General features: G+C 34.1%; 2 protein-coding genes and 3 long non-coding RNA genes across 5 annotated transcripts in view; 1 reads left to right on the top strand and 4 right to left on the bottom strand.

Annotated features, from left to right (window-relative positions):
* The window catches only part of LOC124435555, a 34032-nt gene extending 32520 nt beyond the window's left edge, over positions 1-1512 (bottom strand). The window contains exons 1-2 of the mRNA XM_046985549.1: positions 1457-1512; positions 1087-1389 (exon numbers count right to left, since the gene is read on the bottom strand). Coding sequence (XP_046841505.1) covers positions 1087-1389; positions 1457-1511 — 358 coding nt within the window. The 5' untranslated portion in view covers position 1512. The remainder of the gene's footprint in view (positions 1-1086; positions 1390-1456) is intronic.
* Positions 298-732, bottom strand: LOC124435613. The gene is made up of 2 exons (XR_006945089.1): positions 697-732; positions 298-551 (listed from the first exon to the last, which is right to left on the bottom strand). It is a non-coding gene; the product is annotated as an uncharacterized LOC124435613 (long non-coding RNA).
* Positions 1513-5236: 3724 nt separating the features above from the next.
* On the top strand, positions 5237-6722 carry LOC124435585. Its single transcript, XM_046985594.1, has 3 exons — positions 5237-5281; positions 5382-5601; positions 6472-6722. Exons 1-3 carry the CDS (start codon positions 5260-5262, stop codon positions 6542-6544), a joined length of 315 nt encoding a protein of 104 aa, XP_046841550.1. The 5' UTR covers positions 5237-5259; the 3' UTR covers positions 6545-6722.
* On the bottom strand, positions 5823-6941 carry LOC124435617. Its single transcript, XR_006945093.1, has 2 exons — positions 6772-6941; positions 5823-6493 (listed from the first exon to the last, which is right to left on the bottom strand). It is a non-coding gene; the product is annotated as an uncharacterized LOC124435617 (long non-coding RNA).
* A 2360-nt stretch (positions 6942-9301) lies between these two features.
* Positions 9302-9753, bottom strand: LOC124435619. Its single transcript, XR_006945095.1, has 2 exons — positions 9563-9753; positions 9302-9488 (listed from the first exon to the last, which is right to left on the bottom strand). It is a non-coding gene; the product is annotated as an uncharacterized LOC124435619 (long non-coding RNA).
* Between the last annotated feature and the right edge of the window lie 7176 nt (positions 9754-16929).

Here is a 16929-nt window from a genome sequence, read left to right on the forward strand (position 1 = left end):
ATGGGGGGGGTCTGAAAATTCAAATATCTTAGAGTCTCGAAATATCCTTCCACTAAAAGTAGCCGCACCATTGAATTAGCCACCTTTTCAAAATTAAAATAGCCCGGGCAGCTTATTATTTCGAGACTCTACAGTATGTGACTTTCTCCTAGAAGATATGGGGAAAAGCTGGGGCTTGTTAAATTTTCACAACAATTTTGAAAATTACTGAAAGGGGGTTGCAGCCTGCCCAAACCCCACAGCTTCCGATGGGCCTGGTTTCAGATGCTTTATTCATTCATGTCTTCCTTTATAGCGGAAATGTGACACAAAAACTACTGATACTTAAACCATTTCTATCATAGTTTGCTGTCTTCTTACGCAGTCTTCACACTCTTCATTCTTTCCACAACTCTTTATCGAATACATTATTCCTTTCTTACGATGACACAGATTACAGTCCAGAACGAGTATTGAGATAAGGACAGTCGAGAGAATGAAGGCAACTAACATCAATTTAGGTGATGTGATGTAAACAAATAACCCTTTATTTAGCACCTGGGGTCGACTTTCTGTAGAGAAATTTTATGGAAATAAGATCATGAAGCAAATCGTAAAACATGATTATTTTGCAATTTTTCTCAAAGTTGTGCACATCTAATTACACACAGTACGCTTTTTGGTTAAATTTTTCAATCATAATTGAAAATTTTTTACCTGGATCACTGCGTGTGCTATTAGAAGGTGGACTTTTATAGACTTCTGTATTCCAAAAAATTGCACGATGAGTGATTCCTGACAAGTTCATATAGGGTTGAACCATCTAGGGTTTGTGTTTTGATGTTGTTTGTGTCGTTTGTTGCTTTGCAACCAGGCAAGCATTGAGTGAATGGGATAAAGAGATAATCTAAAACAACCTTTGAATATTCACTGTGCAGATGAAAACGAGGTTGTAGATGCTTGTAATAGTCATTACATGTTCTCACGTTTAGTGGATTGTATTTTACTTTTGTTGTAAATTCTGTTTCGTTAACTGTAAACACAAAAGGAAAAGCGTTTCAAATTTAGATCTCAGTTTAAATTTTAATTAAATACAGAAGTCCTTACTTTCGTTTGAAGATAGAGTCTTGTGTAGATTAAAGTTCAAAGCTGTTAAGGTGTTTTCCCAGTAACAAGAAGTGTGATTACATACAATATATTTGTAAAATTTTGTGTAGTTTTTTAAATCAGGAACGACAATCTCGACTTCTGTCAATGTCATAGGTTGGGGCCAACATAATGAACATATAGGAATTTTATCTTTTTCGATGACACATCGTTGAACTTTAACATAATATGGCTCCCTGTCCTTGGGAATGTCAGTGAAGTTTTCATTATAAATAGAGACAACTTCTTCCTTGAGGACTGACACTATAGAAAATGAATATTAACGTTAACTTATTTTCATCATGATTCAAATCATTATTTGTTTTTGTACCTGGTTTATTGTTAGTAGTCTCGTTCTCTGTTTTACAATGCACATTCTTGCTCATGAACACCACACATATTATACATGTATATTTGAATCTGATAAAGACACCTAAAGAAGACACAGATTGTTTTTCAGAAAATTCATCGTCTAATGCTCATTGTTGCACACGTGAACTGCTCATTTTATGAAGCATTTATTTTATCGTGAAAAAATACAAGGGATATTGGGTTATGGTGTATTGTGTTTCAGTAAATCACTCAATTATATTTTGACAAAATAAATTCATTAATCGTAGAATTATGTCATCAAACAAATTTGTCATCACAAATGAAAGTATCTTTAACTTTTTTATAAGATAATGATTAAATAAGTTTTTGAAGACTAAATTGATGCATTTTCTCCATCATTAATAAACATGCATTGCTCACCCATTTCTTTTGTTTTTACAAGCTGATTTCTCAAAGATATTTTGTACAATGCCATGTATATTGTCTCTCTTAAAATTCACAACTTAGCTTCGCTTTTATAAATAATGAGTTCTGAAAAGTCTTTTTATACTCTCTAATTTCAATAGCATGGTTTTATAAACCTCAAAAATTTAAGATTTTAACCACAATTGAGATGGAAAATAGTCTTCAAAGACATCCTATATTTTGATAAGTACTATGAATATATTTGAACGGAATGTCATTCATATGTAATCATTATGTAGGTACACTCATTTAATTGTTTATTTACTATACAATCAATGGTTACATTTCCAAATATGGAATATTCGATATGAACTTGTCAACTTGAGTTGACAAGTTGTGTACTTGAGTACTGAAGTTGTGTACTTGAGTACTGAAGTTGTGAACTAAAGTTGCAAAGTACTGGCAAACGCGAAAGGTCTTTAAATCCTGTAGCCATTAGGCAATAAAACCGTTCAGTAAGCAAGGAAAAGCTTTAGCGATAGAAGTAAGAAATGAAATACTTGAAAGGTGGTTAAATAACCAGCGTTTGACAAACATTTTGAAACAACTAAGTCTACCGTATAAGACTATATCAAATATAATAGATCTATGGGTAGACACTGGTTCTATTGCATCTCGCCTGGGCGAACGTGATGTTCGAACCACGCGTACAGATGACGCTATTGCATACGCTGAATATCTAAAAATTAACAAACCATCTATTTACGCAAAAGAGATTCAGCAACACCTAGAAAATAACAAAGTTTGCCTTCCAGCAAACATACCTAGCAGGTCATCCATTAGTAGAATTTCGAAAAAAGATCTTGGTTACTCTAACAAGATAATAAGTCAAATTCCTCGAGAAATAGAACGGCCGGACGTTATGGAGAAGTTAGAAGCTTACGTAGCAAATATTTCATTGATTGATTGCAACCGTATGCATTTCTTTGATGAGTCGCTTGTAGTTGTTACGAGTGGCAACAGACGTCGAGGGCACAGTATGCAGGGTACTACTGCATTTAAAACCCAACGATACTCTTCTAGTGCCACATTTACTGTAAATCGCATTATAACACTCATAGAGCGCCCCATTTACGATACTCTTCTAGTGCCACATTTACTGTATATCGCATTATAACACTTATAGAGGGCCTTCAAACGGATTAGAATTGCAAAAGCTTTTCCTTGCTTACTGAACAGATTCATTGCCAAATGTCCACAGGGTTTATAGACCTTTCGCGTTTGCTAGTACTTCGCAACTTTAGTTCACAACTTCAGTACAATAAGTAGGTACTCTCATTTAATTGCTTATTTACTATACAATCAATGTTTATTCATCCCTGAACCATTGAAGATGGCTCATCAAAACTCTGTAATCAACCAGTTTTATATTGAAGTATTTTATGTCGCTATTAAATTATAAACTGGCACTTAAAATCTTAAGATTTCTTACTGTTTAACCATTTTTTGCTTCACTTATTTAAGTTACTGTAAAATTCAAATCATAAAGAAGAATCTGAAAGCGTGGGCCCATAGCATAATTATTCTCTCATATCATGCACAATGTTCATGCTGGCCTATCCTTCTCCCAACTTGCTTAAAAAGTAAATATTTACATTGTTAATCATATCTCTCAATTAAACGATCCTACGTCGGCACATTATATTTTTACGTAGACATTACTGAATTATCAATTTATCATGTTTTGTGAGTAATATGAAATGGGAAGAATTTACAAGTAGAATGAATTGTCGAAATGCCAAGTTACATAGCTATTTAATTGAGATGTAATTGTTGATTTGCTGCTGGCGAATTCCGCGGTAAATTTTTCTTTTCGTTTGTTTTTATATAGCTGGGCAACAAAGATGTGTCAAATTCTTTAAGCCCGGCGCACACGAGAGCTATGTGCTTAGCAAAATGTCATTCGTGTCAAGTGGCGTGAGCAAGTTGCTCTCGTGTGCGCGTACTGTTTCCGACGACTTTTGCCTTTCCAGGCAGAACTGGCAAATATCAAACATGTTTGATATTTTTTGCCACGCGTGGCGAAATGCTTTGTCGATTTGTCCGTGTGCGGCGTCTTGAAGCAAATTGCTTTTGTGTTATCATCACAGCGCATGCTCAATAAATCTCATATCAACTTCTTGCTTCTTGTCGTAAAACATGGACGAAGCGGTGGACTATGAGGTTATTAAATGCGCCTTGCGCTTCTCGTCTCATAATCCACCGCTTCGTCCATGTTTTACGACAAGAAGCTGGTAAACGCCTGCGTCTACGACGAATTAGCAACAGGCATAAAAGTGCTATTTCGTCTTGTTCATCGGAATCAGAAAATGACACAGAATTTAACTCATTCGAGGAAGCCGCCATTTCGGTTTGATATGAGATTTATTGAGCATGCGCTGTGAGGAAAACACAAAAGCAATTTGTGTGATAAAAATTAATGCCCAACATAAAGTTGTGATTAGAGCCATAGAAATAGACCAGAAAAATTGTAAAATTAAATTTATTGTGACGTTTTCGTCTTTACTCAAGACCTCTTCAGACAAATAATAAATGGGATGTGAAGACAAGATATTATATTTACAAAAAAGTGTTAAATTACTACTAAAGGAAGCGGTGTCGAATGATTTAATGAAAGAAATGTTTGTAGTTGTTGGTTATAGCGTTGTGCTATCATTCTTTTTGTTTAATAACATTCCAACTATTTAACCTTGTGATTATACTTATACATATCGGCAAGCGGGATGCTTGTAACAATCTATGTTTAACATCGATATTAGATTCATTCTTTTCCAGTGGAAAGCGGGATGCTTTCACTGAAAGTGTACATACAGTCTTTCCAAATTCGTTGAAATTTTAAAAGTTTAGACTGTGGAAAATATGATTTCGAAAAAAATTTCGTAAAAAAAGAAAAAACAAAGTTTTTTTTGCGGTTTGAATTAGCTTGCTTTTGAGAAATTTCCGCGCCGCTGAGGGGACTTAAAACGAGAGGTTTGTGACGTCATTTAAGGAACGTATGAATGCGCTGCATACAAAACAACATAGTGTGAAATAACAATTCTTTATATATTGCTTTGAAATTAATATAAAAAATGTACGAAACATGTCCACATCTGATTCTGAGTCGAGTACAGCAACAACAGCGAAAAATATTGAATTGAACAGTCGGGAATTCGATTTAGAAGACGAAGATCAATCGTCATCAAATGCGCTCCGAAACACCGATGGCGATTTTGAGAATGGCCAAGCTGAAGCGTATGAAAACGAACCACTTGCAGATGAAGAGTGGTTAGAAAACTATATTAGAGAGACAGAAGAAGAAAAGACAAAAAGAAGATCTCGAACGCAGAATGCAAAATGAAGTTCCTCTTGATTCTTGGTAAGAAAAGTTGGAAAATTTGTTTATTTATTGTTGCCGAAGCTTTTGACAGATAACTTTCGTAGGTGCAATTGTGGTAACTGCCGTGTTCCTCTCTTAGTTAATCCAAAAGAATGTAGATGCTGCCACGAAATTGCCAATTGCATGATTGAAATGCAAGATCATATGGTGGTATCCGAATTAGGAAGGCAGCCAAAATGCATAACAGAGCATCAAGGATTTGATGCCATTTGCCTCAATCGATGGGCATTAAATTTAGCTGCCAATCTTTACCAAAGACGAGATGGAGTTAGATATCATAAAGGATTCTTGGAGCAAAGGTTTGTTAGAATTAATAGTTAAATGCTTCTGTCTGGGTTATCTATGAATGCACACTTGCAAAATTTGTATTTTATGGACTCCAACCTGTTTTAATGGCCTTGTGTATTATGCCTTTTCAGGTTTTTCGAGTTGCTGCATATAGACAATTTACAAGAATGGTACATGGCATTCTTTGAGACAAAAGAATTCCACTTCCAGCTTGTGCTTACCATGTTATTCGAAAACTTTTAATTTAAAAAAAATGAACAGTTTGCAGGGTATGAAGAGGACAATCTGTAAAATAACATAACATTATATATCATTTTAGGAGTTGTTTGCATGAGCCCAGCTAGTAGGGATTCAGTAAAGTGTGGAATGATTTAAGCCACTCTTGATATATTGCATCTTCGATTCACACTTATACTTGTTATACAAAACATACAAAATTACAATTCCTTTCTCTTTATTCTTTCCATGCAGTCAATTCACACTTCACTGAATCCCAACTAACTGGGCTCATACCACCAGGTCCTAAAAAACTGGTTACTTTCGGTTTTTTGGACAGTTCATTATATTTTTATGGCCTTTCATTTTTATGTCATTTCATGCTTTAGAACTCTGATCACCTTTGTGGCAGAGGTTCCAGCAGTAAAAATAGCAAATGACAATAGCAAATTTCCAGCAGGAATGGAAGTCCCAGTCATGACTGGTTGACTATTCCATGTTGTGGCTGCTCCACATTTTTGATTGGAACAACTAACTTTCACTTTTGCCATTGAATCATTTTGCAATATCTCAACAAGAACATCATCTGATTTGCAAATTGGGCAGAATTTAAAAAGTTCAAACAGTTGGGTGAAGAACACAATGAATTTTTTTTCTGTTCTTAGGTTGGTGTCTTTGTTGAGCACTCTACAAAAGAAAAAAACTCAATTTATGAAATTCAATAGTAGCTATCAATAAATACAATGACATTACATACTGGCACACATTATTTGTGTCATCAAGGTAGTGACTGATTAAATAAGCTGTTTAACTTTGATTTATTTAACAATCACCACTATTTTAACATTGTCATGGTGATTGATACATTACAGTACTTCCTAAATTAGAAACAACAGCAATACATATACAAAACAATAATTTACGTTAACCTTTACAGCAGTGGCGTAATTTTTATATAAGTTTACCTTCTCTAATACAGGCTCACCACAAGTTGTTTCTTCTATTTGCTCTTGAGGTTCGCTACTTGTACTTGGAATATTTTCTGATTCAACCTCTCTTTTATTATCAGACATCCACTTTCTTTTCATGTAAAATGACATATATTTATGAAATATACTCTCACACAAATTCCAGGTAAAATGTTTATATGCATATGTATAATTTTTAACGTACTCACCATTCTGCGATCTCTTGTTGTAAGTTCATTGTCATCTTTTCGAGAATAAATGCTCGGGTAAGCAACGATTCCGAATTCATCTCGAATGAGTCGAGGTGAAAAATTACTTTCTGATTCAGAAAGCGAGCCGAATTGCCGAGAAAACGAATCTTTTGTGAAGTGTTCCGAGCAAACTGCGGAATTCTTTGTGGGGACCCACTTATCGCGAGTAGCTTTCACAAAGTTGACCCATCGCTTTCTTCTACGCTTAGCTTCGCTCTTTCGTCGTTAAAATGGTATGCGATGAAGTGAAATGCCTTTCTCCGAACTGGCTACGTCAGAACAACCAAAAACTACACATCGATCTGGCATTTTTGTGTTTGTTTACATGCATAAACAGTGTAAGTTGTTTTGGCAGTCAGTCTGTGTTCCTTAAATGACGTCACAAGTAAGTCCCATGCCACGGATTAGAGCTCTCGACATTTTTTACAAAACGTTGAAATTCAGGTTTTATTCGCATCTTTGCCGAAAGATAACTCAAAAACGAAAAAAGTTATTCAAATTCTGTAAACGGCATTTGTATTATTTATCCAAAATCTATTTGAGAATAAAAAACTAAAAATAGCTGTATGTGCACTTGAAAGGCAATGATGTATTGTCTAACATTAACACCGGATTATGTTACTGATATTTAATATGGAATTCGAGCTTTGTCCATATGAACTGTTCAACATGCTTCAAAACAAAAAAATGAGGAGGAATATTCAGTTGATTAATCTATGATAAACCTTCCACCTTTTAACTCTGCTATACCGATCACAAGCCCGGGACTTGTAGCGTGTAAGGCTCCCTGCTTTTGAGTAGACTTGTATCGTTTACAAGGAAGAGGAGTGGAAGGTTAATTTCTCAAATGTTGTTAGATAAGGTCGTTATATTTTGTAGTTGTTGGTTATAGCGTTGTGCTATCATACTTTTTGTTTAATAACATTCCAACTATTTAACCTTGTAATAAGTAATTCAGGCAGCTCATTTCTCTCAAAATATTGCAAAGTCAGCTTTGATCATTTCTTTTGCTCTTAATATTCTGGTTTACGAGGAAAAAAGGCTTTTAAAAACCTTCTTCAGTGGATGCCCACAAGATGAGCAAAAAGTTTCTAGAATATGCAACAACAAAACTTTCCCATTTTACTGCTCTCAAAACACGTCAACTTTCATAACATTCACTATAATCATGAATTCCAGTTTAATATCACTAAAAGAAAATTTAATTTAATTAAAAATATCTAGTATAAATGTTGACTTGGCAGAAATTAGTGCAAATGTTATACAGCTTTTAGAATATTATCCAATTATTAGAATATTACGCTCACAGTTTCTGCTGAAAACAATCCATATAGTTTAATAGCGTTGCATGGAGTGTCATGAGTTGTACGTCATTCATCTTGTCGCACAACACAATGTTCAGCCATTTCTTGTTTTCGACGCCGTCGGAAGCTCTAACTAAGAATGGGGGGGAGGGAAGTCTGAAAATTCAAATATCTTAGAGTCTCGAAATATCCTTGCACTGAAAGTAGCCGCATCATTAAATTAGCCACCTTTTTAAAATTAAAATAGCCCGGGCAGCTTATTATTTCGAGACTCTACGGTATGTGACTTTCTCCTAGAAGATTCGGGAAAAAGCTGGGCTTATTAAATTTTCACAACAATTTTGGAAATTACTGAAAGGGGGTTGCAGCCTGCCCAATCCCCACATTTTCCGATGGGACCTGGTTTCAGATGCTTTATTCATTCATGTCTTCCTTTTTAGTAGAAATGTGACACAAAAACTACTGATACTTAAACCATTTCTATCATAGTCTGCTGTCTTCTTACGCAGTCTTCACACTCTTCATTCTTTCCACAACTTTTCATAGAATACATTATTCCTTTCTTACGATGACACAGATTACAGTCCAGAATGAGTATTGAGATGAGGACAGTCAAAAGAATGAAGGCAACTAGCATCATTTTAGGTGATTTGATGTAAACAAATGATCCTTTATTTAGCACGAGGGGTCGACTTTCTGTAGAGAAATTTTATGGAAATAAGTTCATGAAGCAAATCGTAAAACATGATTATTTTGCAATTTTTCTCAAAAGTTGTGCACATCTAATTACACACACATAACGCTATTTGGTTAAATTTTTCAATCATAACTGAAAATTTTTTACCTGTATTACTGCGTCTGCTACGATAAGGCGTACTCTCCTGGACTTTTTTGTTCAAGAGATTGCAAGATTTATGTTCTTTAATGACTTTCAACGGGGTTGAACCATTTGGGATTCATGTTGTGATGTTCTTTGTGTTTTTTGTTGCTTTGCAACCAGGCAAGCATTGAGTGAATGGGATAAAGAGATAATTTAAAACAACCTTTGTATATTCACTGTGCAGATGAAAACGAGGTTGAGGATGCTTGCAATAGTCATTACATGCTCTCACGTTTGGTGGATTGTATTTTACTTTTGTTGTAAATTCTGTGTCGTAAACTGTAAACACAAAGGGAAAAGCGTTTCAAATTTAGATCTCAGTTTAAATTTCAATTAAATACAAAAGTCCTTACTTTCGTTTGAAGATAGATTCTTGTGTAGATTAAACTTCAGGGCTATTAAGTTCTTTTCCAGGTAACAAGAAGTGTGATTATATACAACATATTTGTAAAACTTTGTGTAGTTTTTTAAATCAGGAACGACAATCTCGACTTCTGTCAATGTCATAGGTTGGGGCTAACATAATGAACATATAGGAATTTTATCTTTTTCGATGACACATCGTTGAACCTTAACATAATATGGCTCCCTGTCCTTGGGAATGTCAGTGAAGTTTTCATTATAAATTGAGACAACTTCTTCCTTGAGGACTGAAACTATAGAAAATGAATATTAACGTTAACTTTTTTTCATCATGATTCAAATCATTATTTGTTTTTGTACCTGGTTTATTGTTAGTAGTCTCGTTCTCTGTTTTACAATGCACATTCTTGCTCATGAACACCACACATATTATACATGTATATTTGAATCTGATAAAGACACCTAAAGAAGACAAAGATTGTTTTTCAGAAAATTCATCGTCTAATGCTCATTGTTGCACACGTGAACTGCTCATTTTATGAAGCATTTATTTTATCGTGAAGAAATACAAGGGATGTTGGGTTATGGTGTATTGTGTTTCAGTAAATCACTCAATTATATTATTAACAAAATAAATTCATTAATCGTAGAATTATGTCATCAAACAAATTTGTCATCACAAATGAAAGTATCTTTAACTGTCTTATTTACAAGATAATGATTAAGTAAGTTTTTGAAGACTAAATTGATGCATTTTCTCCATCATTAATAAACATGCATTGCTCACCCATTTCTTTTGTTTTTACAAGCTGATTTCTCAAAGATATTTTGTACAATGCCATGTATATTGTCTCTCTTAAAATTCACAACTTAGCTTCGCTTTTATAAATAATGAGTTCTGAAAAGTCTTTTTATACTCTCTAATTTCAATAGCATGGTTTTATAAACCTCAAAATTTAAGATTTTAACCACAATTGAGATGGAAAATAGTCTTCAAAGACATCCTATATTTTGATAAGTACTATGAATATATTTGAACGGAATGTCATTCATATGTAATCATTATGTAGGTACACTCATTTAATTGTTTATTTACTATACAATCAATGGTTACATTTCCAAATATGGAATATTCGATATGAACTTGTCAACTTGAGTTGACAAGTTGTGAGTACTGAAGTTGTGTGAGTACTGAAGTTGTGAACTAAAGTTGCAAAGTACTGGCAAACGCGAAAGGTCTTTAAATCCTGTAGCCATTAGGCAATAAAACCGTTCAGTAAGCAAGGAAAAGCTTTAGCGATAGAAGTAAGAAATGAAATACTTGAAAGGTGGTTAAATAACCAGCGTTTGACAAACATTTTGAAACAACTAAGTCTACCGTATAAGACTATATCAAATGTAATAGATCTATGGGTAGACACTGGTTCTATTGCATCTCGCCAGGGCGAACGTGATGTTCGAACCACGCGTACAGATGACGCTATTGCATACGCTGAATATCTAAAATTAACAAACCATCTATTTAAAGAGATTCAGCAACACCTAGAAAATAACAAAGTTTGCCTTCCAGCAAACATACCTAGCAGGTCATCCATTAGTAGAATTTCGAAAAAAGATCTTGGTTACTCTAACAAGACAATAAGTCAAATTCCTCGAGAAATAGAACGGCCGGACGTTATGGAGAAGTTAGAAGCTTACGTAGCAAATATTTCATTGATTGATTGCAACCGTATGCATTTCTTTGATGAGTCGCTTGTAGTTGTTACGAGTGGTAACAGACGTCGAGGGCACAGTATGCAGGGTACTACTGCATTTAAAACCCAACGATACTCTTCTAGTGCCACATTTACTGTAAATTGCATTATAACACTCATAGAGCGCCCCATTTACGATACTCTTCTAGTGCCACATTTACTGTATATCGCATTATAACACTTATAGAGGGCCTTCAAACGGATTAGAATTGCAAAAGCTTTTCCTTGCTTACTGAACAGATTCATTGCCAAATGTCCACAGGGTTTATAGACCTTTCGCGTTTGCTAGTACTTCGCAACTTTAGTTCACAACTTCAGTACAATAAGTAGGTACTCTCATTTAATTGCTTATTTACTATACAATCAATGTTTATTCATCCCTGAACCATTGAAGATGGCTCATCAAAACTCTGTAATCAACCAGTTTTATATTGAAGTATTTTATGTCGCTATTAAATTATAAACTGGCACTTAAAATCTTAAGATTTCTTACTGTTTAACCATTTTTTGCTTCACTTATTTAAGTTACTGTAAAATTCAAATCATAAAGAAGAATCTGAAAGCGTGGGCCCATAGCATAATTATTCTCTCATATCATGCACAATGTTCATGCTGGCCTATCCTTCTCCCAACTTGCTTAAAAAGTAAATATTTACATTGTTAATCATATCTCTCAATTAAACGATCCTACGTCGGCACATTATATTTTTACGTAGACATTACTGAATTATCAATTTATCATGTTTTGTGAGTAATATGAAATGGGAAGAATTTACAGGTAGAATGAATTGTCGAAATGCCAAGTTACATGGCTATTTAATTGAGATGTAATTGTTGATTTGCTGTTGGCAAATTCCGCGGTAAATTTTTCTTTTCGTTTGTTTTTTATATAGCTGGGCAACAAAGATGTGTCAAATTCTTTAAGCCCGGCGCACACGAGAGCTATGTGCTTAGCAAAATGTCATTCGTGTCAAGTGGCGCGAGCAAGTTGCTCTCATGTGCGCGTAGTGTTTCCGACGACTTTTGCCTTTCCAGGCAGAACTGGCAAATATCAAACATGTTTGATATTTTTTGCCACGCGTGGCGAAATGCTTTGTCGATTTGTCCGTGTGCGGCGTCTTGAAGCAAATTGCTTTTGTGTTATCATCACAGCGCATGCTCAATAAATCTCATATGAACTTCTTCTTTTCGTAAAACATGGACGAAGCGGTGGACTATGAGGTTATTAAATGCGCCTTGCGCTTCTCGTCTCATAATCCACCGCTTCGTCCATGTTTTACGACGAGAAGCTGGTAAACGCCTGCGTCTACGGCGAATTAGCAATCATATAAGAATTATGTGGTAATTGTAACAAACGGTAAATATACTTTACATAAAATGTGTAAAATTACTTTGAGACATCGAAGATGATTAATCAAAACTCAACATTCAAAACTGTTTAATAGTTGTGAATATCTTAAATTAATAACAGTCTTGATCAGTTGAGCTATTTCTTAAATGCTTGCAGCAAACAAACCGGTTATCGTTACTACAATACGCACAAATACCTTTGCGCATGCGCAGTTCCTATCACGGAAAATATTTGAGATATGGCGATTTTCAATAGCTCATTCGAAAGGGCTCGTCGAGAGTTTTGTTGATTTGCTGCTGGCAAATTCCACGTTAAATTTTTCTTTTTGATTGTTTTTATATAGCTGGGCAACAAAGATGTGTCAAATTCTTTACGTGGCTATATTTTTAAAATAGGAAGAGCAAACACGCATTGTAGCGCTTGTTCTAGATTTTGATAACTTTTGTTTGTCATGGGTTATGGTGTGCTACGTTTAACTATTTGCGTGTTACAAAATTTTAAAGCTACATTTATATCATTTTTTTTTATTACTACAGCTAAATACGATTGGGTATGTATTTTTTTTTTTGACAATATTGCATTCTTTGTTCATAAGATGAACTCCATGACTTGTTCGAGAACATAAAATTATTTGATAGCTATATAGAATTGCAAATTAGTTAGTTACTATAACAAAAAACAACTCGTCTGCTTTTGGAAATAAGTAATAAGTAATTCAGGCAGCTCATTGCTCTCAAAATATTGCAAAGTCAGTTTGACGCAATTCAATTCCAATGATGACGTAAGGAAATCATATTTCAGAAACCATAACTGTGTATATAGCCTGTATGGGAAGAGTTTCTGCTGGGTTTGTCATATTAGGTAGAAATATTATTGTTCATTTAAACGACAATTTTAAAAAATATACATGTTTCATATGGTATACCGCTTATATCATCATTTATACTGAAGAGATGAGCATCCTTGTTAGATTACAAATATAATTTACACTTTCCCACGGTTGTGGGAAAACACGTTGTTGGTGTTTAGCAACAACGGAGGTGTCTAGCAACAACGCTCATTTTATGTTAAATGATTTTTTGAGATTTATTATCAATTTTTCAGCGATTATTAGAAGAGAATTTAACATCAACTTCAACTCACATTAACTAAGACATTTATTTAATTGTTTCATTCTAAACTAACAATTTATTTATATATAACAGTTTATATATATATAACCGTACATCCTGTGTCCCAATTTGATGAGTTATAACATTGTATCCCCCCGTTTTACCCTCATTAGCTCCAATTCTTAGAGGAAATACCTAAATGCGCTTGCGCCATTTTTGTGCAAACTGCATAATGAATTGTGTGTATAACTATAACGCTTTTCGTTGATGCTGGCATTGTTGACAATTATTTTGAAGATTTTGTAAGCTCGAGTTTATAAGAATGTGAAGAATATCGGTATTTGCTGTATTGCCGTATTTGCAACTGTTTATGTATTAGCGCAGTTTATTTAGGAACCTGCTCTGAACTTCTGGTCTATCTACACACATACACTATGTGTTGGTCAGTTAGTGAATTTGTCTTAAACATACGACTTGTATGTGATACGACAGTAAAATTGAAAGTTGCGCACACATCTTCCTCGGTTAGGAGAATTTCACAAGAAATAAAGAGCACTATTACTGTTTTTAAAGGAAAGCATTAGTTGTAGATTGCTTTGAGCAATATAAGAAAGTCATGTAGTACGACTGTATGACTTTGTCGACTTTCATGTAATCCCAATGAAAATGCAAATACGAAATGAATATTCATTCACGCAAACTTACCGAAAACTGGACTTGTTTATCAACTGATGCAAATTGTACCAAGTAAATATTTATCGAACATCGTTGTATTTTACTACTCGTTGCCTTGTTATTTAATTAGGTGGAATTTTGCGCTAAAAGTATCGCAAACAAAGCATTTTGCTCTTCTGAACACATGAACTTCTTATATGTGCCAGAAGAATAAAAAAAATACAACACAAGCGAAACAAAGAAAGGAAATCAAGAGTGATTTTGTAATTTATTAGTTGTATACTGCATGGTAATAATAAAAGGTTGTGATGCATGAATGACGAATGTATGATAGTGGCGTGCCAAATGTCCTCATTATGTGTCCGGTATGTAAATGCGCATACGAAATTAACGTTTATTTACGCAATCTTGGAGCAAGTTGTAGCTATTCGTCAAAAAACAAACTGCTTAGCCTTTGATAAGCACTTCTCTAAATGAATGTCAGTTTAGCATTTTTTCAAAAGCCATGGTGCGATACTACGCATTCTTAAAACTAGTTTTATTTGCCATGTTTACTAACATTTTTTCTTAGAAACTTTGTGTGAGGTTTTGTGATGTAGCCATCTACCTTCTTTAGTATATATTGACTTACACGAACAATAGAGAGATCACAGATAACTATTTCGATCACATTTAATGTTTAACGTCAATGTCTATGGTCAACGATCTATCTTATAATGGTGAAACTACTTCTATTTATACAAGATATTAAGTATGGATATATTTGTTTCTTTACTAAGTATGGTTAATTTACAATCAACGGAAAGCTATTAGGAACTATAAAAAAATATTGTGATTATTGCACATAAGTATCTCTTAAAATAATCATTTAGTTAGTTACACTTGACTTAATTATTTACTAATTACAGGAAGAATATGAGAGCATATCTCAACACTTTGCACTATCCTTGGATCCCTAGTTTAATACGTGAAAGCAGGACCGTCTACAGAACAGTAAATTGGAGAGGGGAGGGGGAGGATACTCATGTATTCAGTTGTTCCCGATTGTAAAATTTTAGTGACGGCAATTCGCATTAAAACAGGCATTAATTTTTTTTAATTCACTTTGGCTAGAAAGTGCTTTTCACTTTTTTTTTTTCATTCCTAAAATATAATCTCCCGCAATATAAAAACTTCAGCTTACTACACAGTAGACTATTCATTTAAGAAGCAACGAAAAATTTATTGATTACTATAACACATGCAAATAATGAATAATACGCGACATAATTAATAATTCTTAACTTGCTTGTGGTTATCATTTGTTGTGATTGGCAAATTATAGATACATTTGTAAGTCATTTATCACTAATCAATTCAGTCAAAATACTGTCTAGCTCTTCAAAATTGAGACAGTTAAACGACTTTTGTGACCTTCAATGCGAGACAGGTCAAGTAAGTTTAACGCTTTATACAACGTTTTAAAAATGCAACAAAGTTAAATTTTTTGGATGATTCGGCGTCATTCTTGTGTGTCATTTATTATCAATTCGTTGATGGCGAAAACGGTCTATTCCTTTGCTTTATTTTTGAATTGCAAAGAATTTAAAAATCGTCCGCCATATTAACATTTTGCACGTGTTATTCTTTGGTAATCAGCATAAAATTAGCAATGATTTAGCTACTGATCTATTTATTTAATGACCAACCATTTATATAAAATTTAAATCAGCTTCAATGAAACTCAATATAACTATCTTTTAAACATATAATTAAATAACTTATGAAGGAAAATATGATATTTATAACTCAAAAGAGAAAGGAGAAGATAGTTATGATTCTTATGAAATAATTTTCTGTTGCGCAATAGCTAATATTTTTTATAAAGGGCCAGTATTTTCCCATTGGTCCCAGGGCCCTACTCTGGCTTCGTGACGCACGCCACTGATACGCTGGACATAAGACGGAATATCGGCTACGTTAATTGCGGTGCAAGTAACAAACGTTTATCTACAAAAATAACGATTTTCTTGCCACTACCTTTGCAAATAAAAAGTTGTTTGTTCCCTAAAACACTTGAATTGATTTGGTCATTATTGCATTTGGTTCAGTTATTATCCAAGATTTTATCTATTTACTCTTTGTACTTAAAATAGTCTATTCATGCTTGATTTAGTCCACAATCAAAGAAAAGAAAACGCGGTTATATAAACACATTCTCATGCATGAAAGGTAACCAAAGTTTCAACTGGCTCTTTTGACTTTACTAAATTTACTTTTCTAATCTAATTGGACGTTCTTTGATATAATAGTCAGCCAAATCCATAAACTTATCACTGAAAAGGAAAGCTCTTGAAATGATGATCTGCCAACTGACTTGATCATTCCTTTGGTCTTAATATTCTGGTTTACGAGGAAAAAAGGCTTTTAAAAACCTTCTTCAGTGGATGCCCACAAGATGAGCAAAAAGTTGCTAGAATATGCAA

This window comes from Xenia sp. Carnegie-2017, unplaced genomic scaffold (assembly GCF_021976095.1).
Source record: "Xenia sp. Carnegie-2017 unplaced genomic scaffold, XeniaSp_v1 HiC_scaffold_14, whole genome shotgun sequence".
NCBI lineage: Eukaryota > Metazoa > Cnidaria > Anthozoa > Malacalcyonacea > Xeniidae > Xenia > Xenia sp. Carnegie-2017.